General features: G+C 39.8%; 1 protein-coding gene across 1 annotated transcript in view; it reads right to left on the bottom strand.

Annotated features, from left to right (window-relative positions):
- Positions 1-27,457, bottom strand: part of LOC307040697 (homeobox protein Meis1-like) — a 53,714-nt gene that overhangs the window by 14,077 nt on the left and 12,180 nt on the right. Inside the window, exons 5-7 of the mRNA XM_079683811.1 lie at positions 26,388-26,534; positions 21,994-22,105; positions 13,513-13,658 (exon numbers count right to left, since the gene is read on the bottom strand). Coding sequence (XP_079539937.1) covers positions 13,513-13,658; positions 21,994-22,105; positions 26,388-26,534 — 405 coding nt within the window. The remainder of the gene's footprint in view (positions 1-13,512; positions 13,659-21,993; positions 22,106-26,387; positions 26,535-27,457) is intronic.

The raw sequence follows: 27,457 nt of genomic DNA, 5'->3' as shown, positions 1-27,457 counted from the left end.
CATAGAATAATTTCTAATTCCTATTAGATCTGGCCCGCCTGTATATTGCACGCACACCTTCACTCCATCCTGAGGGTCTCCTCAACTTAGAGCCTGAGCCCAAACATTGATGACCTTGCACCCAAGATGAGATGCCAAGTATCTGAACTAGCATCACAGAGCAGCACACTGAGTTTAATGGATGTTTCCTTCTGCACTTTCTCTCACGACAACAGGGCATGTTTGGTTTGTTCTTTGAGGGAAATAGTTTTGTTGAAGCTGTTGTTGGCCTGTGGGAAAATGTAATCATAAGAAATGACTCTGGAAAAGCTGCAGATAGAGCCATAAGAAATGAATGCAACTGATTATTGAATGTTTAAAGTTGTTTTTATAGGCAATCATTTAAGCTTTGTTAGTTCCAGGTTTAATATGTGCAATAAGTTCATTTCAATAAGTTCTGCAATAAACATTGAACCAGTCCGGCCCTCGACTAGTACCCATTTTTTTTATCTTGGCCCACTGTGTATTTGAGTTTGACACCTCTGCCTTAAACCTTTCAGAATAATACAAAAAAACGCACTTTAGAGTTTTACTTATGCACCATCAATATTGCTTGTTTGAATTAAATATGTCAGCACTGTTCTTGTTGTCCTTAGTTTGAATCTTTATGGTTTATTGCACTTATTGAAAGTATCTTTGGATAAAAGCATCAGCTAAATGCAATGTAATGTCATTAAATTCATCTTCATTTCAAAAGTATCTTAATTGCAAGAATGTCAAACATTTTTGGCACACTTTTTAATTACCTGAAATGCAAGGATGAGCCAACGTACAGTTAATAATGATAACAAATGTAATGCGTGAGGGCTGAGGTTGACAAAAATGGTAGAAACAATAAAATGAGTGCAGGTCTGAAGTAACGACAGGCTGAGTTGAAACCAGAGTTTGTACAATAATAATAATGTTTTGTTTTTAACCGTAGCCAAGCCGACATATAGCCGAGATATAATCGGCACAGAGAGGGATTCCTCCACCATTCATCACCTCTGCTTTTACAAGAAGCTTTTTGATTTGAAGTCAGCCAGTTTAAACAGCCTCGAGCCGACACCAGAACATCCAGCACTCAGTTCGTGGCGAGCAGGGAAAGCCTTGAAGTCTTCTTTCCTCCACCCTAACCATCATCCCTCTGCCAAAGCTGCAGTGCGTTCCCTGTGATCTGATGGCAGGTAATTGTCCTAAAGTGCGGGTAATTAGCCACAATGAGCGATAATCACGGGGGTTGTTTCATCACATTTTCAGCCTCTGAGTCTCAGCTTTCTCCAGGGCGGAGCTTTAATTGTTAACTGACGTTTTCCTCGGAAACAAGGCGAGCCAAAGAAAGTGAAACAGTTTGGAGATAAATATAAAACAAACGGTTAAATGGGCGACACACACGCTGGTTCGGGAGAAAGGATGTCCCTTTAGCCGTGCCACCTCGTCATTAGTGCATGTCTATAAGGTGTGTGTGTGTGTGTGTGTGTGTGTGTGTGTGTGTGTGTGTGTGTGTGTGTGTGTGTGTGTTTGTGTAATTGTAAAATAAGAACAGAGTAAAAAACAAAGTCAGAGTTTCTTTGACGAGCTAGAAGTTTGAAATAAGGTCTGTTGGTAACTCAAGCTTCAGAGATGTTAACAATTTGTTCGACAACATAAAATACGTGAGTAAACATCCCACTGGTGAACGTCTGAAGCTTCAACGTGTTATTAAAACGGTGGTTGCTAACAAGTGTCTAAATTAGTCAACTAAACGTCACGGCATTAGTCGTTGTTAGCTTAGCGGTGGCGACGTGAAGTCAAGTGACCGTGCTATAATTCCTTTACAAGCTAACGTTAGCTTTTTAATATTACAATGACAATCACAAAAGGTGGTGATTATCCTGCTGAACACAACAAGGAAGTATGCTCAACGTATGTTTGTCACAGAGTTGCAATATTCCAAAATCTAATGGCAAATCCCTTCTTGTACGTTGAGCAATTATGACGCTAACTTCCTGTTTGGCCTATACAAATTTGGTTCCTCTATTCTCTGACTGCTAACAGCTCACAATGGAGCTTCATCAGGAGAAAAGATGGCTGCCCCTAGATGCACGAATAGCAAGTTAACACATCTTTTCTATCATCCCTGTACAATTAGAGCCACGCTGCTACAGCACAGAGAAATGTCCCTTCTTCATAATTGTGGGCAAAGACTCGGTAATAAAATACAGGTTCTTGCGACATCCCGCATCAAGATCATCCTTCTGCTCTTCCTCGAGTCCCTTAAAATCTCCCAGCAGCAGCGGCAGCTCATCACACCCGTCACATGAAGCACAAAATCAACCTCAATGTTTAAAACCACACAGTCTTCCCTCCACCAGATGAGGCGAGAGTTAAAGCACATGGAGCTCGGTTCACCTCCCAGTCTAAATTCAGAGTTTCCACTCCGGGTTTTAATCCGGAGCCTCCTGCTCATTATCAAATTATAATCCATTTAGCAAGGAGTTCAGCGGCTGGTCTGCAGTCAGTTTACTTTTAGTGTGGTTGTGAAGCTATATCTCAACTCAATAACACGCAGGAATGACAAATATTTCCTGCACAGACCGGTACAGCTTGTTTAGTTTCCAAAACGCATATTTGACATAATATTTTTCTAAATGTCTCTTAACTTTCTGTCGCAGGACTTTCTTTCATCTCTAATTTCCACCTGTTTATGTTTCCTTCACACCAAAGAACCAACTCTAATTCCACGTTAACACATTCTTCGTACTGCCTGTCAATAAACAATTATATCAATACTAAAATCAGTGTTTCCAACCAAATTTGATTCTATTTGTGGGGGCACCGCACCGCCAAACTATTCGGGTGGCACACGCATCCACCCCCCCCGCCCCCCTCAAATAAGAAAATACATGCGAGTTCATGGCTACTGTAGACAACGTTCTTGTTGCTCTGTGTTGCGTTGTTAATGAGTGAGACACAGCGGAGTTGAGGATCTGTGGGGTTGATTCTCCCAAACATATAATTTAGGCATTTAGCAGACGCCTTATTCCAAAGCGACTACAATGACCATTTACAGGGACATTCTCCCTGGAGTAACCGAGGGCTAAGTGCCTTACTCAAGGGCAAACTAGTGGTGGTGTTCCAGGCGGGATTTGAACTTGCAACCTTCCGATCATCAGCTCCCCTCACTATCCATTAGACCACCACATTTTAGTTTAATTAAATAAAACAAAACAAATGATTTTTTTTTTTTTTATGAGATCCATTTGTGGCAGACGATATTTAACTGTGGCGGACCACCACAAATAAATCAATGTATGGGAAACACTGAATATGCCTGTGACCTAAGTTGTCTTTGCCATATCTACACCGTAGCTCAGGGTTGTCAAACTCAATTTCTTCGTGGGCCACATCAGCATTATGGTTGCACTCAAAGGGCCGGTTGTAACTTTAAGACTATATATCAAAATACATATATAAATATTTAATATATATAAAATAATGTATTATATGACATTATTGCCTCTGCATTGGATTATTATCGGATAGGGGAATAACTTCATAATTAACTACGTCTGAAAGCAGAAGTCTAGGGCAAATAGTTGCAAGTCTCTTCAGTGAAAATGTCACAAAATGATTTTTAAAAAAAATATAATTCTGAGAAAAAATGAATATTTTGAAGAAAATAAGTCAAATTCTGAGAAAAAAAACTTGTTCTGAGAAAAAAGTCAAATTCTGAGAAAAGTCAAATTTGAGATGCATTGTGGGACATGTAGTTAATGGGCAACGTGCTTCTGTAAATCGGCATGTAACCGTATATTATATTCTTTGCAAGCTCTTGAGGTGCCGCATTAAAGGAAGACGCGGGCCGGATTTGGCCCCCGGGCCTTGAGTTTGACACCCCTGCCGTAGCTAATGACAATAAAGCCATCAATTGAATTGAATAGGCGTTTACAGATTTCTAATTTGAGCCAAATAAGACACTCAAATTTGACCAATAAGCATTTTCCGTAACTATCATTATTTTGACAAAAACTAAATCTTGTTCTTGCCAACACTCATGGTTTAATGTAGTCTCCTTGTTGAGATGATGTGCATGTGCACTGCAGGACACTTTGACATCATTAAGTGTGTTATCCTGTTTTTAATGCAAAATGTACAAACCATTTGAAAAAATCTTGAAATTGCAAAACAGGTTTTTAAAGCTTGGCGGAAAAAGCTAAATTCAACAAATTGCAATGGAAATGAAATGTAGCAACGTCCCCTACAGCTTCTGAACTCATTGTTTACAAAGATCTGGTGGGTTTCCTATACTGGAGAAATGCCTGCTTTTCTCAATGAACCATCTCCCATTACAGCGGGGAACGGATTCTGCATTTTCTAACTCCATTTCTTAATATTCAGTGTAAATGCGTGATACATTTGGACAGACATCAGGCTGCTGCTAGGTGTGGTTACAGAAGCAACAAAACACACACTGGGGATCACGGCCTGTTGTCAGTGGGGAAACTTGTTCAACCAAAGAGGGCAGTACAACTTGAACTCTTTAACACATTAAAATAATAATAATAGCAAATGGTTTTTTTAAAAGCACACAACCCAGGGTTTTACAGAAGTGTTTGTTCTTCATCAATGTTTTGTAAAAATATCTGCAGCTCTCAATCATTTGCACTTTTACATGACATTAAGCAAGTAAGGCTGACTGGTAGATACACACACACACACACACACACACACACACACACACACACACACACACACACACACACACACACACACACACACACACACACACACACACACACACACACACACACACACACACACACACACACACACACACACACACACACACACACACACACACACACACACACACACACACACACACACACACACACACACACACACACACACACACACACACACACACACACACACACACACACGACTCTTAAAGCATGTTACACACCTTCAGACACACACTATTTCACGCTGTGTTGTGGGGGAGGTGTTGTTGTTTAGTGTCCCAGTAAACCTGTTAAGAGGCTGTAATTACTACTCATTTAGAGTTTAGTGTGTGTGTGTGTGTGTGTGTGTGTGTGTGTGTGTGTGTGTGTGTGTGTGTGTGTGTGTGTGTGTGTGTGTGTGTGTGTGTGTAACAAACATGTCAGCACTAGTCTAGAGTTGTCGACCTCTTATAATATGGTACAATTTCGTTTAATTGATGAATATTAAAGGAAAGAAATGATCAGAAAAAAGGTATTTACGGGAAAACTGTTGGAGAACGTGGAAAATAACATCTGATTAAACTTTGATATTAAAGGTGGGTTTGAATTGTGTCTTTTTCCCCTCCAAATGTTTTCCCGGGGTCACACCGACCGCTCAAAATCTTTCCCCCCATCTGCCGTCTGATTGGCCTCGCCTCCTACGCTTCATTATCTGACGGACGCTCATTTACGCTGTCAGGGAAGAAAGGCCGCTCCATGATGTATGGGACCACATGCTGGACATTTTTTGTGTGAGTGTATGTGTGTGTGAGTGTTTTTGGGGGGTTGAGAGGTCAATAAAGGCGACCCCCACAGAGAGCCAGGGGGGGGGGGGCTGTCACAGAGGTAATGGATGATGTTTTCACTGCAGGGTGAACAGCCCTCCTTACACCGCGGGGAAATGGACGTCTGATCACAGAAGCCTTTCTTTTTTAACCAAACACAGAGAGCTAGAGGCTCAGATTAGACGAACTGCAGTCCTGATTGTTGGACTTTTTATCTTAAAAAAAGGTAGAGATTTGGTTCATGGGAAAGTTAAAAATAACGACGTCCGACCTAGTTGGATTGAATCTTTGTTGCAAGATTTGTCTGTATTTGTAAGACAATTAGTTGTTTCGGGAGTTGTTTCAAATTCAATTGATTCATATTATTTATTAACCTTTAAAGGAAAAAACATTCAGGGTGATTTGTTTTAAATACTCAATAACACCTTTTATCTCTGTGCAAAGTAAAAATATCATTTAGGGGGAAACTTCATTCTTAAAAAATGTAGATATATTAGCTTTAGAAACGCTTTTGTCACCGAGACAGAACATACAGTAGCTTGAAATAAAAGCAGAGACTTTTCTGGAAGGGCCTTAAATCCCAAACTAGCTTTATGTTGATCTAATGAAGGTAGATATTCTGAGTTTCTAACACATGCAACACGTTTAGTTTTTTACATGCGAGCAGTTGCAACACAAGCAGCATCGTATAACACCCAACTAATAAGCAGCCAGGAAAAGGTTTTCGCTTTTCAGCCTCGATCATGATCCAAAATCTCCTCAGGCTAGCTGGTTTGCTAACTGCCAGTAAGCATGTGAGCTACTTGAGACTGGAAGTTAAGTCAAGAAGCGAATTTTAACCATTGACTGCTGTTATTTGTTTCATTGCCTTCACTCTTAAGCCTCTGGTGAAGAGTATTTTTATGTTTGCGGTCTACGACCTTTCTATGCGTTTTCTTAAAAGTCAGAACTGTGAAGATGGCTATTTTTGAGCCGTCAGCACCTATTTGCTTTTCAAAGTTCACACAAGTTAGCTTTCAATATACGTCCCATGACAGCTTGATGCATTCTGCACTTCCTCTCTCCCTGGGGTGCATTGTGCGCTGTACAATACATGGAGGTAAGTACTTTCAGGCAATATTTTTTTTTCAAAAGCTTCCTGATGTTTTTTCTAATCGAGCAAATTGAAAATGTGCATGAAAATAATAGAATCTTTGGCATTTGCATCCAAATTGGTGGATGAAAACACACTTTCTAAGTAATATGATCATGTATTTCCCATTGGTGGTGCTTCACAGGCATGACTCTGGTGAGGTGGGGCAACTGGTGGAGGGTTTTTGGCAGAGGTGGGAAGTAGTGGAGTACAAATACTTAGTTACTGTACTTAAGTACATTTTTCTGGTATCAGTACTTTACTCCACTACTTATTTTTCTGATGACTTTTTACTTTGACTTCTCACATTTTGAACACAAATACCTGTACTTTCTACTTCTATCATTTTCCAAACAGGCTGGTTCCTTTAGTCTGAATGTGTGTTTGGTGGCGTGATCATTATTATTTAGAGTCATTGCGTGCCTATTGATTTGAACACGATCCGTGTATCCATCATTTCCTGGTCTTCTCTAAAGAAGAGGGACCAATGAAAACGTTGTCATGTTGCCGTTGGTCACCATGGAAACATTCATTAGCTAACAATGACATTATTGTTCTATTAATATAAAGGGAGGTCAGGTACTCTTTAGAACAGCTGCTAGTTATGGGTACTTTTTACTGAAGTACATTTCAAAGCCTCTTTGCTTTTACTTGAGTAAAGAAGTTTAGTCAGTGCTTCTACTTTCACCAGAGTATTTTTAAACACAAGTATCTGTACATCTACTTGAGGAAAGGATGTGTGTACTTTTGCCATCTTTGGTTTTCTGGAGGTTTGGTTCATCTCTCCACGTGTTGCTGCCTGCGGGTCGCCATGGCCTCGCCATCACCCACATCTGCATCTGAGGCTGTAAACAGCTGCTGATGAAGGATGGATGGAGGTGTCCGGTGACCTCTGACTCCTGAGGGTGGGGGGGGGGCAGGGTCAGCGCCAGGGCTTCCTGCTAACTCATCTGTCCAACCAGGGCTCGGGAGGCCCATTTCTCAGACTTAAGTCCTTCTCTGTAATTGTGGCGCTCACTTTGAAGTTTGGCCTGACGGTTTTTATTGTAATTCTGTTATGTTTTTAATAAAAACCATAACGATTCAAACTCTGAACAACAAAGTGAGAGCTGATATATCCACTTCAAGCGAGGCAGACGGTTGTATGTGCTCGAGAATTAGTTTCAAGGCCTAAATTAACCTTTTAAAGTGCTTTTATTTTTTATTATTTTTATTTAATTGCCACGGTACAGTTGAAGCAGATGGGTTTTCAAGTAACTGTTATTTGGATGTTGTTGAAGTGCTTTTTTATGTAAAACAATTCAAATTCATCGTGAAATTATTCGCCTTTTCCAGCTTTTTGACGGTGTAACATTTTATATATTTTATTAGAAGAAATTCATACTTTTCCTGGGTTTCAATTTGTTAGTTTTCAAGATTTTAGTAACAGCCATATTTTTTTTTTTACTCTTATTGGATAATTTACTGTATAAATAAGTAGTTTTTAGAATACCCATTGAGTAGGCATAATATTCGCTAAATTAATCATAATATGTAACCAGATAAATTAATTAATAACTTGTATTTATTGTATAAATAAACCAGCTTTGAGCAAAATTATGTCAAGTAGTTAATTCACTTATATTAAAGAGATATTTTATTAATTCAATTAGCTGTAAAATTAAGAAAACAAACCAAGTTTTCCAGTTTCATGTATTAGTCTTTCTAGTAAATATACATTTTAATATCTGGAGATCTTAATTGCTTCATTATTTTTTCGTTATTCCTGCGTTGAACGTACTGCAGTCGTTTTCTCCCGTCTCTTCTCACCTAAACTGGAGTTTTTTCGTGTGCAAATATTCTGCCTGCTCTTGGACGTGCAAAGTCTTTCCAGCTGTTTTGATGGAGTCACATGTGTGATTTGTAAGCCAAAGCAGCTCTTTAATGAGTTGGGCGACTGTAAACAAATGGCAGCGTACACAAAGCTTCCACCACCTGTTTGTGCTCGGGTTTGTGGAGAAGTCATTTAAGGAGGCAAATAACATCTGTGAGCGACAGGGAGGTAGATTACACACTAATTACACTAACAGGGAGGACGCCTCTGTTGGTTTCTGCACCTTCACACGAAATAAAAAACGCAAGGGTGTGTGTGTGTGTGTTCGTTCTGGCTTCATGGCTTACTCCCCCTGAAGTCGTCCACAAACTCCAGCAGCCTCCTCTGAGCCACAGCTCATAAAAGCCGAGCCACAAACCGACGTGTTGTTTACACACACACACACACACACACACACACACACACACACACACACACACACACACACACACACACACACACACACACACACACACACACACACACACACACACACACACACACACACACACACACACACACACACACACACACACACACACACACACACACACACACACACACACACACACACACACACACACACACACACACACACACACACACACACACACACAGCTGCTGCAAGGCCTGAGACATGAGGATTTAAAAATGTAGCAAGATTATAAGTGATAATTAAAAAAAAGTTATTTTAAGTTATTATTTTTTCACACTTTTTCTGGATCAGACAATATCCACATGTTGCTTTTACACCTTCCTTCATACACTCGTATTCAATTCAATTTACACTTTAGATATTTTCTCACTTAAAGTCGATGCAATGAACTGAAAATGCATGTTTTTCTATGCAGTGAATTTCCACTTGAGTATCTGGAGATGTTTTTCTTTATTCGTCCCACAGAGGGGACATGTACATGTGTTACAGCAGAAAAGAGCCAAAGACAGCTTAATGTTACCTAAGAAGCATGCATACAAAAATATTAAAGATCAAAAGAATTAAAAAAATTACAGAATTTACAAAATACACATCCTGTAACAATATACTGCCTCATTATTTTCTCCGCTGTGTATTTTTATTCCTACGTTGAGTGTACTGCTGCTGCCCTTCACACAACCTTCACCTCCTTCCCTCCCTCCTCAGGTACAGTTCCTCCCCCTCCCATCTGCTGCAGGACTCTCTGTCCTGGCAGCGTCTCGACCCCCGACGAGCAGAGACAGATTTAGCCTCTCCATGTTTGGAGGAAAGCGGGGAGGAGGTATTTCTGCTGGCCTCAGCCAAAACTATGAGTCAGCCATTGCTGGTTCTTCCACTTTAACTGGACGCTTCATTTCAGCCTCACACTCGTAAAAAATAATATTTCCCTTCAGAGGTTCGCACTATTAGAAATATTGGAATTTGATTTATGTATCTCGCTGATTCACAGACATATTAATATAAAGCTTTGTGGGAAAAACTCTTGATTTAATCCTTCAGACACACCCCGTCTTAACCCAAGGCCGAGCTGAGCTTACACAGTAACCGAAGGAGTTGAATTTGAGCGTGATTGTGTCTCATTCTACTCAGTAAAAAAAATCACGGATTTCGTCTTAGTTATTTACATTTTTCTAAAAAGTCCATTTCATAATGTGCTTCTGCTGTACCAATTCTTAATGCTCTCAATGTCTTCCAATTTTGAAAAGCACTTTGAATGGCCTTGTGTTGAAAGGGGCTATATAAATCAACTTGCCTTGCATCTCTCGCTTGGTCTAATTAAAACGGTAATTCACCAAAGTTTCAGTGGAAGACGTGCTAACTCAACTGGCTGTTTTTCCCTGTTGTCAGACAAAGTACGAGCCAATGACAAGAGCAAGACGTACAGCCCAATCACATTAAAGAGGCCCTATTTTCTTTCTTGAAGTTGTTCCCTTTCCTGTAGAGTGTTATATGGTTTGTGTGTGTGTAAAGGGTCTGCAAAGTCTAAAATCCCAAAGTTCCACCATTGTAGTGCTTTGATTACTTCCTGAACATAGTGACATCACGATGTAACACTTGTGCTTCGATTGGCTAGTGCTCCAACATAGTGTACATGGTAGGCTGAAAATATCAATAAAGACAATGTTTAAAACATAAAATAAAATACATGATAGGCTAAGGGGCGGGACATCTCTAAGCGGTTGACCAATCACAACAGAGCCGGCCAGCTAACCAATCAGAGCAGACTGGGCTCTGGTTTCAGACAGAGGGTGAAAAGAGGTGCTGCAGCACAGGCAGTATGAGAACAATAAAGAGCTTTTTGAACCTTAAAGCATGGAGACATGTCCCAGTAGAGGAAGAACAACCAAATTAAGAAGTAATTGGTATTTCCTCTGGATTTCACATTAAAAGGTAGGGTAGGTAAGAATGGTGAAACCAGCTTGAGTGCGCTAGAATTTGAAAGTACACAACCGGACCAAATCTGCCCCTTCCTTCAGACTTCCTTACAGAGCCCCTCCTCCAACACACACGAACGCGCACATGACCAATGAGGGCACGAGATAAGTCTGTGCACAGATGGAAGGCTGACAGGCAGCTAGGCCATCCAGTTATTTTAGCCGGGCCGGCTGAAATGATTGGTCGTGCTTTTTACAGCGCCACGGCTTCCACAGATTACATGTTTTTATGGATTTATTGTCAAAGAATTTAAGATATTCATTGCTATCGGGATGTTAAGAGCATTCCATGGAATATAACAAGAAGTCTTTCTGAAATAAATTACATACCGCACCTTTAAACAACGTGGTACGAAGACATGAATCAACCCAAAGCCAAGAATCTGAACGACTGAATACTGCCATAAATAAGACAGATGTTTTCTAAGGATTGACGCCCTTAAACATCCCGAACAAAGCAAAAGTAAAAACAGTCAAAGGGCAACAGGGTCTCTTACACTCAGTTCAATCTTGAATACTTCTGGGTATTAAAAGGTTAAAAGGTATAACTTTCATTGTTTCAACTGACAAAAAGGAAAGCTCACTGGCTAATCAGTTTTATAGTTTTGTTATTCTACAGTTGGACGTTTTAGCATTGATTGATTCTGGGCGTTATGCTGCTGCAGAGTTCATGAGCACGCCGAGTAAATAACTCATTGTGTCCCTCCTTTCTTTAATTCATCTCAGCTTCACCTGTTAGCACTTGCCTCTTCCTGTAATGCGTCATTAAAAACCTTATATACATTTGTTCAAGCATGCATACCCGCTGATGAAGACAAGTTCAGAAGGTCACTTTTAGAGAATAATTAGGCAGGACTTGACACGTTCTTCTGAAAGAATATCCATCAATCTAAACATGAGACACCAGTGGCCATTGTTCCATGGTGTTTGTCCTCTGAACCCTGACGTTTAAATAGACATCAATTGTTAAATGACATTCCTTTCAGTCATAAGTCAGAATTCTGCCTTTCCTCTGTCAGGACGCCCCTGAAGAAAAAGCCCACAGGTGAAATACCTGGCTGGCAGCAGAGGTCGAAGGTCATGACCCCTGTCCTCAGGTTGTGAGCAGGTGGGACGGTGAGAAGGTCAACGAGACTTCAAAGTGCACCGAAACGTCGGCTCAGAAGGGGAAGGTCACGGGTTCAAAACTCCCAAAACATGGAGAGATGATTAAGTGTTTATTAGAGACTGTAGAGCCAGACTCTACCTGGGAGCTTTTTAGCAACCATTCACACACAGTTAAGCTGATTTAATATGTTCATTATTGTTCATATGGTCATTATGTCTGCTATTTTGAGTTTGTTTTTATGTCTTTTAGTGCTAACTGTACATATGCTGTGTGATATCAATTGTCTGTGAAATGTCTATGTGAAGCACCTGGAACTGCACTCATTGTATGAAAGGTGCTATACAAATAAAGATTATTATTATTATTCTAACGTGCAATAATCTGTTATTTAACTTCAGCTCAAATGTACCAAACACTTTTATGAGAAATAAGTAATAAATGATGACTAAATAACTTATTTGCAATTCAACTTTGACAAAGCTTTAAAGTAATATTCGTGACCGTTCATAATGTCTTCCACGTGAAATAACCTATATTTAATTATTTAAAAAAGTAAAAAAAAATAATTGCAATTTGACTTTTTTTAATATCTCCGTGATCTGCTATTTGTGTATATATTCTTTACAGTAAGTCTTCAAATTATTTTCAGCACAAATGAACCAAATATATGATATCATTTCTGTTAGCACTCACGATGCGAAGTAAAGCAACTGTTGTTTATTCTACTGAAGGCACTAGCTTGCAGTATAATAAAGTACCGATGCATACTGTAATGAAGAATTAGCATAAAGCTAACTCAAATTCGACACACAGCATGCTCAAGTCTCTTCAAAATAAATGAGTGAAGTTGCATTTTCAACATGTGCGTAATAGGGGTTTAACAATCCATCAATATGGATCAATATATTAACTAATGATCCAGATTAAAATATAATTGATTCAAAGTGATATTACAGATCAGCTATCTAGTGTATCTATCTCATCTTGAAGCCAGGCCTTTATTTTGAAATTCCCATGGCACGCCTTTTCATAATTTTTGTCCATATGCAACTCCCTCCCATAGAGTCAAGTATTAAAAATGTCTAATCATATTTTATTATCTTTTCGTGCGCTGATACAAATGTTACTGATCGTGTTAAATGGGCTTATCATATTGTCTCATATTGATCACAGACGCCTGAATTGATTCAAATTCAAATCCCATTACTATAGACTTTGTGATATATCGTTTTCTAAAGACTTGTTTCATCCTTCTGGGATGAAACGTGTGATTCCCACCCCGAGTGTGCACATGCAAGTCCTTCAGTTGAGTCAACTAGGAGAGAGTCATGACTGCATATCCACACAAAGGTCATTGAAGGTACTATAACTGAACATGACATTGCATCAAGCCTTTCACACACACATCTTGACTGGAGTAAGTAAGTGCCAAACCCAGCGAGTGAGAAAGAAGCAGGTCTTACCGTCAGGTGCTGAAACAGCCAGGCTCTCAGGATGTTTGTTGCCACTTTGGGGAAGATGCCTCTCTTTTTGTTGTGCATTCGTTCTCTGTCGGGGTCGTCGTCGTCCCCCGTGCTCGGAGAAGCCATGCCATTATCCAGGCAGTCACCTAAACCACACATAGAGAAGGACAGAGAGATTTAATTGTATGTTCTCAACAAGAAATTTAACATGTGTTAAATGGCTGGTACACATGTGACCAACGTCAACCATTTAGCCCGGACCTAAATCTCATCAACCAGCATTTCCAAGGCAAAGTGCTCAGGATATATCGGTTGTGGTTTGTAAAAACAACATTCAACTTCAGCGCTTCCTCACCAGCTCAACAAGGGTTATGGTGTTTAACAGCAGGTGCCAAACCTAGATGAACCCAAAGACCATATATATATATTTCTGGCGCTGTGTACGCAATTTCCGTATCTTTCCATTAATTGGCGCTAAGGAGCTTGCCCCTTATTAAAGTGTTGTTCTTAAATGTTGAAGTCCTGAAACGTCCTTTACGCAGCAAAGTGAGAATAACACAAAATACAGGCAGAAGAGTAGAAGGTGCTCTGCATATACAGACATGTTTGTTTGTTTGTTTGTTTGTTTGTTCTTTGAGGAAAATCCTGCCTAATGTGGCTTCAAAGAGCAACTTAACAGTTTTATAGCGAACGCTCATGTGATGTTCTCTAGAAAAGGCAAAGAAAAGTCCCTCGTTTGGCTTAACGACAATATTTTAAAGGCTTTTGTTTACACTTACATAAACAGAGGAAAAACTAAATTAACTAATCATAACCTACACACATTAGCTAAATGCTCTTGGTATGTTTCAGTTTATTTACTTTATGTTCCTGTGATTGTAGAGCGATGTTACGCAGCTAGCTAGCTAGCATTAGCACTCGTGTACACGGAGCCTCTCAGCACTTTTCTGAGGCGCCTCTCATGCTTTTACTCGTGTCCTTTCCCTGCACAGATTTCCCCACTTGATGAGGGCAGTCTGGGTTTACCCTGCTTCGTAATCCTCTCTGTGCCCCCCCCCCCCCCCCCCCCACCCCCCTACATCCCCCCTCAGTTTTGTGATGGTGGCACATAATGCTGCATTTCATCTAAAAAAAACACTAAAGCCCGGTGTTTTTACTGCACTTTCTCTGCCCGTTTAATGAGGCTCATTTTCTCCTCAGTGTTTTTAACAGTGCCGGGCCAAGGTTAGGGCGACGGTCCCCGAGTCAGCGGAGGACCGGGCCTCCCTGCGCCCGAAACACAGCAACACAGAGCCTGAGAAGGTGGAAATAATCATAAAAATGATGCGTAACTCCATAAACAAGCTCTCAGCCTCATTAGGAGGAACCGCAAGCTCCCCGAGGCTGATTTACACTCCACACACACCCTCCGTCTCTCTCCTCTCGATCCTCAGAGAGCTTAAAGAGGTACGACACAACCTGCTAATGGTTTGTGACAACTCAGCTTCATAACAACCTGTGAACTGAAGGAGAGAGAAAGACGTTTGTGGGCGATGAAAAGAAGGAACATAAGATGGATTTAGTCTGAGCGAAATATCGGGAAGAACTGCTGCAGGATCAGACGTGTGTGGAGAATGAGGAGTAGAGAAGAAATGAGATCTCAAGTATTCTCATAGAGGTCACTTTTACATTAGTTACATTTCCATTCAAATATTGCAGGAATTTTAATCTAAATTCTTATAAATGTATACGGCGACCTTGAGAGCCTTGAAAAGCAACTTTATAAATAAAATGTATTATTATTATTTGCATCACTGTTTGTTCACATCACCTATTATAACGTTAATATTTTTTAGAGAACAATGTTGCATAATACACCAAGGACCAATAACTTCCGTACAGCCACTCTTTAAAATGTTCTCCGTCCCTATGTGTCCATCCCGAAGGTCTAAGAACAGAAACGTTGTGTCACAAATATATTTAATTTAATCTCTCGACCCCAATGTAGAAACAGAGCTCTCGTGCCCCCCTGCTTTAATCTTTTGCACCCGCTGGATATGTTTTCTATTCCCAACACTGCATGTATCGCTGAAATGTTCCAGTGTCCACATACTTTGGACCATGAAGTGTATTTAGAGCCAGTGCAGCCTCCTTTACCTCTTTAAAATCTCTCAGCAGGATACTTTCATTTTCATCCGAGTCGTCCGTCTCAGTGTTTTTATTCCAGGTGACCTCACGCTGAGGTCCAGTTTATTGAAGCGTTGGATTGGCTTTTATTCATCTGACCCTCCTACTGACGCCAGCTGAAGAGAAATGGTCCAAACTGGAAAATAAAGACTCTCTTCGTCTCCATTTCTCTCCAGCGAACGGACCACGGATAATAAAGTTTTGCACAAACAGTTCTTAAAGTATAGCGATGGTCTGCTTTATGTGTTTGTTTTTGACTTTATCGCCCACGTGCAGAGCAGAGCGACTCTTCGGGGTGTGCAGACAGAACAACTGTACTTCACATTTGATGTTTCTTGGCAAACTTTAAGGCTTTTTTATTACGTTGTTTAAAGTGCATTCAACCATATTTTGGTGGACGAAAACAAAGTCTGCAGAGTAGAAGAGAGTAAGGAATGTGCTATGCTAGTTTGTTTTTGATTTACAAAACAAAAAGATACTTGTGCATGATGCTGAAGCTGCATTTTCTCATCATGAACTTCTTCGTATCAACCAGTCGTATTTTTACATCCTGGAAATTCCTTAATGTGTACCCATTGGCGGAGAGACAAAAGACCCAAGCACCATCTTGGAGAAGACATTGCTAGTCGTTGAAATGCTTACTGCTCTGCCTTTCCCTCGATCAAGTCATTATAGTCAGGGGTGCACATAAGTGGTACGCAGGTACGCATGCGCAACAACAATCTGAAATGCGTACCGTCACTTGTGTCACAAAGCGCATTTGCGTACCGATGTATATGTGAAGCTTTTCCAGAAGGCGGTTAGATCATCGGACGACGGAGTTGGTCTCCGTGTGCACAGACAGGGCTGCTGTTAACGTCGGCCTGTACAGCAGCACTGCGCTAAAACAGCTGATCACAACGTTCACACGCTCTGTGATCACGAAGCTCTGCACTCTACTACTACCCCCCCCCGTTGACATTCGCGATACAGAGGGCTTCATCATACTCCACTAGCACCCCCACCCGCTGACATTCGCGATACAGAGGGCTTCATGGGAACTTTGAGGGGAGCCGGAAGTTGGAGTACCAAACACTGACTCCAGGTACTCATCTGAGTACCTCACTGAGAAAGTTGTGTGCACCCCTGATTATAGTATAGTTTCATTACCATCCACCTGCCTTTCTTTAAAGCCCCTGTCCCACTGTCCCGAAATTGACACCCGATGGACACATGAATATGGAATTGTGAATTTCGCACGAAGATGGCCCCGAACCACACACAAAGGCAACATTTACATTACATTTAAGACATACAACGGCAATGAAAGTAACACAAACGATTATGTTAAAGTACTATGATATTGTACTGATATTTTCCGACTTTGTTCTTTACTTTCTCCGTCTTTATATGTAGAAGATATTAAGTTTTCTCCGTCATGTTGTTTCCATAGCAACAACAACTTCCTCGCCTTCAAAATAATATATTATATCCTTTTTAGTTTCACAGAACACAAATTGGGTTATTTACATAATATGTTTATATGATTTTATTGTGCAATAAAACAACGAGATGGACACACGATAAAGGAAATGTTCAAATTCGGCTCTGACCGTAGCAACATCGGGCCATTCGTGAGGGCATCTTAAGCCATCTTTGACATGCCAAAGATTTTGCCGTTGCTGCCGGAGCCTGATAAATTCAACCGGTGGTCATACGATGGCTTAAGATGCCCTCATGAATGCCTTACGAAGGGCAAAATGGACACACGAAGTCAACACGAAAATGAACCTTCACAAGGTCCTTCGGCAATGCTTTGTGATGCCAAAGATGTTGCCACCGCTCCCGAAGTTGCTGCCGGAGCATGAGAAACTCCACCGGCGGTCATACGATGGCTTAAGATGCCCTCACGAATGGCCCGATGTTGTTACGATCAGAGCCGAATTTCAACATTTCCTTAAATCGTGTGTCCATCGGGTGTCAATTTCGGGACAGTGTGACAGGGGCTTTACCCATTTCCAATTATTGCATCAAGAAATCTAACCCTAAAGTAAAAAACATAAACAATATTGCAAAAATGTTGTTACTCTTGACTGATTATAATCAAAGCTGTCAGAAACATGTTGATATGACAACAAAATGCACGCTAAAGGGTCATTGAAAATGGTTTCTCTCAGTGATTGTGATGTTATGTTAAGTGTTTGTTTGTTTTTCATGTATTGTGTCTTGATATCTGTCTGTGTTGATGTTACACATGGAGCTGCTGTGATGGAAGTCACATTTCAGACTTGATCTGACCAATAAAGTATTATCGTATCGTACAGTAGGTTGAATGACCAGTGAGCAAACATTAAAGAGGCCCTATTATGCTTTTTGGGGTGATAGGGCCTCTGCCTCTATACGTCCATAGAAGCAGTTATGGAAGTATCGGAGACGTTGTGTACAAATTCAATTCCCTTTAGCATCTGTTTCTACGTCCAAAATGTACGCTAGAGTTCATATTTTGAATTTTAATCTCCCGCATTTGACCTGACACCGAAGTGCATTTCTCTCTCTCTTCAGTGCGCATTCAGCAATATAGAAGTCCCACTCAAAGTGACAGTGTGACGGTGTTATATGCTGATGACATGTTTCTCTGTTTGTGTTCCACGGGACGGCAAATTAACACCGAGCCTCGGCCAAACACGCTGTGGAGTTTGGCCGAGGCTTCTGAGTCGGCAGATGTCATTTGAAGTCCCGCTGAACTGAGGTTTTTTTAGTAACGTCAAAGAAATCTTATTAACTACATTTGGCTTCAACGCAGAGGTCAACATGGGGAGCTGGCTGCGTGTAAAGTGAAGCTTAAAATCAGCCAACAGTGAGCGAGCAAAAGCAGCTTGAGCGCTGGCTGATGGTAGATGCGTTTCCAAATGAAAGTGTGACAGTTTGTCTTTAGTGTAATAGTCAAAAACAAAAAATATGGCGCTTGAATTGATCCAACCACTTTAGTTTTCCTTATTCCAGACACAAGTAACCACAGCTCTGTATCCAACAAGCAACATGAGATTATGATGGTCCATTTTAAAGGGGCCCTATTATGCTTTTTGAGGTGTTCCCTTTCCTGGGGAAGGCTAAGGGGCGGGACATCTCTAAGCTGTTGACCAATCACAAAAGAGCCGGCCAGCTAACCAATCAGAGCAGCACAGGCAGTATGAGAAAAATAAATTGGCTTTTTGAACATTAAAGCATGGAGACATGTCACAGTAGAGACACTACATACTAATATCGACCTGAACATGAGGTTAAAAGGCACCCTTAACCGTCCCTGGCATCATTGTTGTTTAAAACAACGATTATATTAGAATTTAACAACTACAGATCCCATGAGCACCACTGGCATGCTGTCAAAAACTCCAGAGAGTTGTTGAAAGTTCACAAAATAACTATAATCTTTGATTTGAAATGCGTTCAGATGTTATTATCCAGAACAGCAGTACGGATTCATTAATCAGAGAAAATGCATAAAACACCAGGAACATTTCCAGAAAGGCAGATGAAAGAGATGAGGAAAAGAAAATATCTGGCTGAAATTTAAACAAAAAAAGAGCAGAGAGCCAAAGTTTATCACACTATAAGGGCTAGTATATGTTTGGATTGTAAAGGCTTCATTATCAAATGTTTTGTTTAATGAAACGCAGCTTACTTTAGAGGTCAGACTAGCAGGTGAACGTGTCGGTGGTCCCCACTCAGTGGTGTAAACGTGTAAAAGTGTGCAGCAGATAGAAAACAGCAGGGCTTGTTTCGGTTGGCGCGCTAACAGATGGATGAAGCCAGAACTGCTGCCCCGTGTGTGTGTGTGTGTGTGTGTGTGTGTGTGTGTGTGTGTGTGTGTGTGTGTGTGTGTGTGTGTGTGTGTGTGTGTGTGTGTGTGTGTGTGTGTGTGTGAGTGTGTGTGTGTGTGTGTGTGTGTGTGTTTTAAAGGGTGACTGCATTTAGTGTGTGCGTGTTTACTATACCAACATAAGTTTCAGTTTTTACATCATTGTACTTTATGTGTTTGTATGTGGCGACGCTAATGAGTAAAGTGGATGTCGTCATTGTTTTGTTTCAATAAAGTTGCCAACCATTTTTCCTAATTAATGAGGAAATTGATTGTTGCCTGTGAAACGTCAAACCACTTGGTATATTGATATATAAACATTAAGTTTACAGTCATTTTAAACAAGATGATGAGCAAATATTCACATTTACAAGAATAATCAAATGGTCAATTCGTCCCTAATTTGGAATACGACAAATCAAATGACTAAACAAAAGGGAGGAACATTTAAATGTCAAGTTTTGTCTACTGACGACTCTTATTCTTTATTTTTATTGGTATGAATAGGAGCTGCAGCTAACAGTTAGTTTAAATCGATTAATCTTCAGGGTATAAGATTTTTTGGTCTGTTTAAAGTAAGAAAAAAATAGAAACATGCCAATCCCAGTTTCCTAATGTCTAGTTTAAATGTCTTGTCTTTACAAAACCTGAGAATATTCACAGAAAAGAAAGAAAACTATATAATTGAGTGTCTAAAAATATAAATGTCTGCCTTTTTGCATGAATACTTTTTCTGTTGATTGACAAACTTTTTTTATTAATTGCTGCAGCTATAGTCTGAATACTGTGTGTTGTTTTAACTTACACTTCTTTCCATACAGCCAATCAAATCGGTTTCTTTTGAATCATATTGAAATAAAAGCACTGACGTCTCCATGCTATAATGTGCAGAAAGTCAGATTGGAGACATATTTATTTTAAAGAATCAATTTAAAGTAAAGCTAATGGAAACACGTTGTGGAAGTTTAGTGAGTGTTTCTACATGTACAGTATATTTGTGTTTTAGACTCCGTTTGTTTAAGTGTGTACTCTTTGTGTGTTTAAACAGTTTAAAATGTGAACGTATGAATTCTGTTAGTACACGTGTGTGCTCTGCATGATGTGTTATTTCTATTCCAGTGTGTGTTTGTGTGTGTGTGTGTGTGTGTTCTGGGACATAAAGCTCTCTTTCAGCTCCTCTCGTTGCTCAGGTCGTCTGTCAGCCTTCATCACTCTCTAACTCAAACCTCTTTTCCTCCACCGTCAAGTCGGAAAACCTCTGCCACCCTTCATAAACCCCACACACACACACACACACACACACACACACACACACACACACACACACACACACACACACACACACACACACACACACACACACACACACACACACACACACACACACACACACACACACACACACACACACACACACACACACACACACACACACACACACACACACACACACACACACACACACACACCTATACACTTGAGGAACTTAGTACTGTATTTTTTACATTTCTCTGACAACGTTTTCAGCTTACAGGTCTATCCCCTTCCTGTCCAGCATAAACCGTGCATTCCCACAAGTTTTATTCATCAATGTTTCTGAAAAATTGAAGGACAAACTCTCCTACTTCTTAAGCTGAATAAAGTCTTTTAAAACCCTTTTGGATCAGCTGGAAAATGCATCGTCACAAAGCTGAAAACATGGATGTTCTTCTGACAAACTCATGAAAATTTGACTTTTTAGAGACACAAACTTTAGAATTACCTAAATTAAAGGATCTGAATATAGCATCTTCCCCCACTGGCATTCATAGAGTTCATACACATTTGTAAAACACACAGAAGATATATTAATGGATGTGGGAAGTAGTGGAGTACAAATACTTCGTTATGTACTTAAGTACATGTTTCTGGTATCAGTACTTTACTCCACTACTTATTTCCTCACGACTTTTTACTTTCTACTTCTTACATTTTGAACACAAATACCTGTACTTTCTACTTCTTACATGTTGAACCCAAATACCTGAACTTTCTACTTCTCACATTTTCCAAACAGGCTGGTTCCTTTAGTTTGAATGTTTGTTTGGTGGCGTGATCATTATTATTTAGAGTCATTGCGTGCCTATTGATTTGAACACGATCCGTGTATCCATCATTTCCTGGTCTTCTCTAAAGAAGAGGGACCAATGAAAACGTTGTCATGTTGCCGTTGTTCAGTGTAGAAACATTCATTAGCTAACAATGACATTATTGTTCTATTAATATAAAGGGAGGTCAGGTACTCTTTAAAACAGCTGCTAGTTATGGATACTTTTTACTGAAGTACATTTCAAGGCCTCTTTACTTTTACTTGAGGAAAGAAGTTTAGTCAGTACTTCTACTTTCACCAGAGTATTTTTAAACATGAGTATCCGTACTTCTACTTGAGTAAAGGATGTGTGTACTTTTGCCCTCTCTGTGTATACGTGTAGTCTCACCGTGGTCGCTGCTGTTGTCTCCGCTGTGAGACGTGTGTCCTCCGCTGGACGGTCCCGGCGTCCCGGCCGAACGAATCGATGCTGCGTCATCTTGATCTTTGCTCCATGAAATCTGCAGAGAGGAAAACCAACGAGACACAGATCAGATAATGAGCATAACACAGCCCCTTGAATACAAAGTGTTCCACTGATTCAAAGCTTGTGTTTGATGGTGTTGGTTTTCAATCACTTAATAAATGGTTGAGACAAAAAGAGGTAGGTAGGAAGGCAAATACATAAGTACATAAATACATTGTTTTTATTATTGTTATTTAAAGGCAAGGGACACCTACAAAAATACAATAGCTTGAAAGTCACAACAATGTAAATAGATTTAACACTTATCTACTGAAATTCTTTGCAAAGTATTTTTTATGTAAATCATAATATGATAAGATAGGACTTTATTTATCCCGAAGGAAATTATTGTGCCAGAGTTACGCATTTTAAAAATCACCTTGTGGCACCCAGTGTCTTTGATTGACAGGCGATTGGTGCAAACACCCACTCAGTAACAAAGATGTAGATTAACACATTAGGACAAGAGGCAACGTGAAAATGAATCCTGTCACCCGACACTGAGCTGCAGGAGTTCACACTGCGGTGTTTAAAGGGTTAAAGGCTGACAAGTGGCTGCTGAGAGCTTCACGACCCGACTCTTTCGTTTCTGTCTCTCTGGGGAAAAAGAGGAAAGTCTTCATCATTATCGTCAAGAGAAGAAAAGAGAAAAGATCAATGTGTGATCTGTGGTTAGATAAATGAACGCAGGGACATTAAAAACTGTCTTGGGAGGATTTAAACATTTGGGTTTTGTTTAACAAATCCTGCAGAGCTGCTAAGATTTAAGCCAGAATCGGAGCAATATACTTTAGTTTTTTGCGCACATAATTTCATCACTATTGTACCAAAGAATATAAGCTGCCGTTGAAGTCGTCACTGTTGAAACTATGGAAGTTATAGTACAGATTGGCTGTAAAGTTGAATTAAGTAACAATAAAACATTACATCAACATAGTTTAACTTCTGATTACTGAACTTCCCTAATAAAACCTTTACAGTTGAATGTAAAATGTAATTTTCTTAAATGTTTTATGTGAGGGACTGCGGATGGAAATGAGCTCAAAGCTCAATCTGGCACTGTTATGCTTGACACATTTTTATGTTTTAAGTGTTCATTACTGTGCATTGTCCCTGCCAAATAAACGATTCAATGAAATGAAAAATGTGTTCCTACACAAACTGGATAGTTTTTAGACTTTTAGGCATTGGTCACTAACAAAACACCTGTAACTTTGTTTAAAAATGGTATACATGATTTATTTCATTATTAAAAGTGATCCGTGTAACTGCTTCTTCTAATACTGCCATGACACTGTGGCCGTCAGCAGGAGAACTATGGAAGTTATACTACAGATTGGCTGTAAAGTTAAATTAAGTAAGAATAAAAACATTGCATCAAAATGCACTTTTTATGTCTTTTATACATAAAGATGTGTCCCCGGTGCGTCAGCGAACTCACGCAGTGTCAGAAAAAAATGGGGCTACAACGGAGCTGATCCTGGTTTGCGTCCGATATGACGTAATATCGAAAATCTAGGCTGGCTTTACACCCACGACCCTATCAGAAACGTTGCCATCAGAAAGAAACGCCAGACTGTTTTGGACGTAATATGGTCGGTGTTACATTAGCATAGCTAACACTCAGAGCTAACCTGTACTGGAGAGCATGTGTGTGAAGAAGCAGGAAATAAAAAGCAACTCACCGGCAAGAGCGAAAGCCTTTGAGATCCATACTGTTTCAGAAATAATCCTTGATAATCCATGATATGGTGTTTCATCACGGCAGTATTTAGTTTAGACCACATGTTTCAAACTCAAGGCCCAATCAGGCCCTTGGTGGATTTAGTTCCGGCCCGCAGGATAATTTCGAATTACTATTAGATCTGGCCCGCCGGTATATTGCACGCACACCTTCACTCCATCCTGAGGGTCTCCTCAGCTCAGAGCCTGACCCCAAACATCGATGAACTTGCACCCAAGATGAGATGCCAAGTATCTGAACTAGCATCACAGAGCAGCACACTGAGTTTAATGGATGTTTCCTTCTGCACTTTCTCTCTCACGACAACAGGGCATGTATTTTTTTTCCTTTGAGGGAAATAGTTTTGTTGAAGCTGTTGTTGGCCTGTGGAAAAATGTAATCATAAGAAATGACTCTGGAAAAGCTGCAGATAGAGCCATAAGAAATGAATTCAACTGATTATTTAATGTTTAATGTTGTTTTTATAGGCAATCATTTAAGCTTTGTTAGTTCCAGGTTTAATATGTGCAATAAATTCATTTCTATACGTTCTGCAATAAACATTGAACCAGTCCGGCCCTCGACTAGTACCCATTTTTGGCCCACTTTGTGTTTGAGTTTGACACCCCTGCCTTAAACCCAAAAAGCACTTATAAATAAAATGCATATATATAAATCATATTAAGGGGGGATAATAATAACAAAATAAAAAAGTTAACAAAATTAGATAATACTTTCTGACTTCCTGTCTGTGGCTCTTATCTCCAAGCTGATTGCGTACTAATGGGAACCCAAGTCATAAACACACAAATATGTAATCTAAAAATAAATTGTGGGAAATACTTATAAAGTTGAAAATGTTTGACTATATACTAATCACAGACTGTTTAAGTCAGGGGTGTCAAACTCAAGGCCCGGGGAACAAATCCGGCCCGCGACTTTTTTTTCTGTGGCCCCACAAGAGCTTGCAAAGAATATAATATGTTTATTATAAGGTTATATGCTACTTTACAGAAGTATGTTGCCCATAAACTACATGTCCCACAATGCATCTCAAATTTAACTTTTCTCAGAATTAGATTTTTTCTCTTCAAAAATGTAACTTTTTTTCAAAATGTCACTTTTTCTTATTTTCCAGAATTTGGCTTTTCTTTTAAAATCATATTGTGACATTCTCACTGAAGAGACATGCAATTATTTGCCCTAGACTTCTGCATTCAGACGTAGTTAATTATGAAGTTATTACCCTATTCGATAATAATCCAATGCAGAGGCAATCATGTCATATAATACATTATTTTATATATATTAAATATATATATATATGTATTTTAATATAGTCTTAAAGTTACAACCGGCCCTTTGAGTGCAACCATAATGCTGATGTGGCCCGTGGTGAAATTGAGTTAGACACCCCTGGTTTAGACAGTAGCTGCCGGGTCCTGCATGAGCTCCTTTAAAGCTTTATACCCAAAATCAGCACTTTTAAAACAGGAAGTGAAATAGAGGGGTCATAGACATGTTTTTTATATATATTTTTCTATATCTGAGAACTATGCTATTGCCTAAAAAAAGGTGACTTCTGAATAGTTAACTTCTCAAATAAAACCTGTACACTTTGAGTGAACCTTGATAAAAACACATTACTAATCATGAATGTGTACCTTCAAAAATTGCATCGTTTTTTTTAACTTTTATGCATCCTGTCACAAACAAAACACCTGTAACTCTTAAAAAAAATGGATATATGACGTATTTCCTGGATAAAAGTGATCTGTGTATCTGCTCTTTCTTATTCTGCCCTGACACTGTGGACGTCAGCGGGAGAATAAATGTCTCCACACACACAAAAGAGACCACATTTCGCCTTTCACTGCATGGTTACCGGTGTCCTTCAGGATTGATTTTAAAGTGCTTTTAATGATTTACAGGCTTTACATAACCTTGCCCCAACATATGTAAGTGACTGTCTCTCATTTTATCAATCTGCAAGGACACTCAGGTCCTCCAATGTTTCACTTTTAAAAGTACCTAGAGTGCATTAAAAGAAAACTGAAAATCCCATTTGATCTCAGAACAGCAACCTCAAATGGAATTATTTAAATTAATTGAAGACCTATCTTTTTAATTTGGCTTATCATTTTTAGTAGTATCACTGTTCATGTTGTTTTTACATATTTTAATTATGTTCCTCATTTGTTATTGTGATTTTATTTCATACTCTGTAAAGCACTTTGGGCTGCGTCAAGCATGAAAGGTGCAACATAAATAAAGTGTATTATTATTATTATTATGTCTGTGAGTCTCCGGAGGCCTGTACTACGAATCCAGTTCAAAATACCCTGGATATGTTTGAGTTACCCGGCTTACCTAATCCAAAACAAACGCGCTCTCGCTAAGCGGTCCTACGACGCTGGTTATCAACTCGTTAACTCAAGCCAGCTTTGCCCTATCTAGTTATGTGCGTTCAGATGAAAGGGGCGGGGTTAGCAACATTTGACCAATCACAAACATGGACAAGCGTACTGACAGTAGTACAGGCCTCTGGACTCACCTGATCCATGTTGTTCCCCGACGACCGGAGGAAGTCCTCGCTGTCCGACTTGTTTCCGTCTTTGTCGTCCATCACCAGATCGATCGGCATCTTCCCTTTCAGACAGCTGATGTACCGATGGCAGAAGTTATCACACAGCTCATGGACCTGGAAATAAAGAAAGACATTAAAGGTCCCCTATTATACTGTTTTTCATCAATATATCACAGGTCTCAGATATATACAGAACCTGTCTCTGATTGGCTGGAACATCAAACAGATCATTGCAGCATTACCCATAATCCCCTCTGTTTCAGCCCTGTTTCCAAAGTGCTGATTCTCTGTTTGTTACTTTAGATGAAAATAAGGAGCCCCTCCCCACGCCCCTCTGAGAGATATTTGGTTACAAAGAACTCAATGGTGCTCTCGGAGGAGATTCAGGTGAAAAGGGGGGGTACCTTGGTTGCTGATTGGCTAATGGTTACACAAGACAAAACATCGTTATGACATCATAAAGTGGCCAAAATCTGATCAGCTCATTTTCAGACAGGTTTTTATAGAAATGGATCAGGACAAAAAGAGAGAGAATCTTTGTTCCTGAAACTTTCAGAGTCTCTTTAACCAGAGGGGACACATGTTGATGTAGAAGAGACATGAAGAAGAGGGGACACATGTTGATGTAGAAGAGACATGAAGAAGAGGGGACACATGTTGATGTAGAAGAGACATGAAGAAGAGGGGACACATGTTGATGTAGAAGAGACATGAAGAAGAGGGGACACATGTTGATGTAGAAGAGACATGGCGAAGAGGGGACACATGTTGATGTAGAAGAGACATGAAGAAGAGGGGACACATGTTGATGTAGAATAGACATGAAGAAGAGGGGACACATGTTGATGTAGAAGAGACATGAAGAAGAGGGGACACATGTTGATGTAGAAGAGACATGAATAAGTGGATTCTGCATAATAGGTGACCTTTAAGAATAAAAAACAATCTCAACTCAGACAATACTTTTTAAAATGATAGGTCAACATTTTGGGATATTTGTACACTTTGTGTCATATACTCAAATGATTTGCTTAAGT

The sequence above is a fragment of the Notothenia rossii genome (assembly GCF_949606895.1).
Source record: "Notothenia rossii genome assembly, chromosome: 1".
Classification (NCBI taxonomy): domain Eukaryota; kingdom Metazoa; phylum Chordata; class Actinopteri; order Perciformes; family Nototheniidae; genus Notothenia; species Notothenia rossii.
Note: the sequence above shows the minus strand (reverse complement) of the source record. Positions and strands in the feature narration are given on the sequence as shown.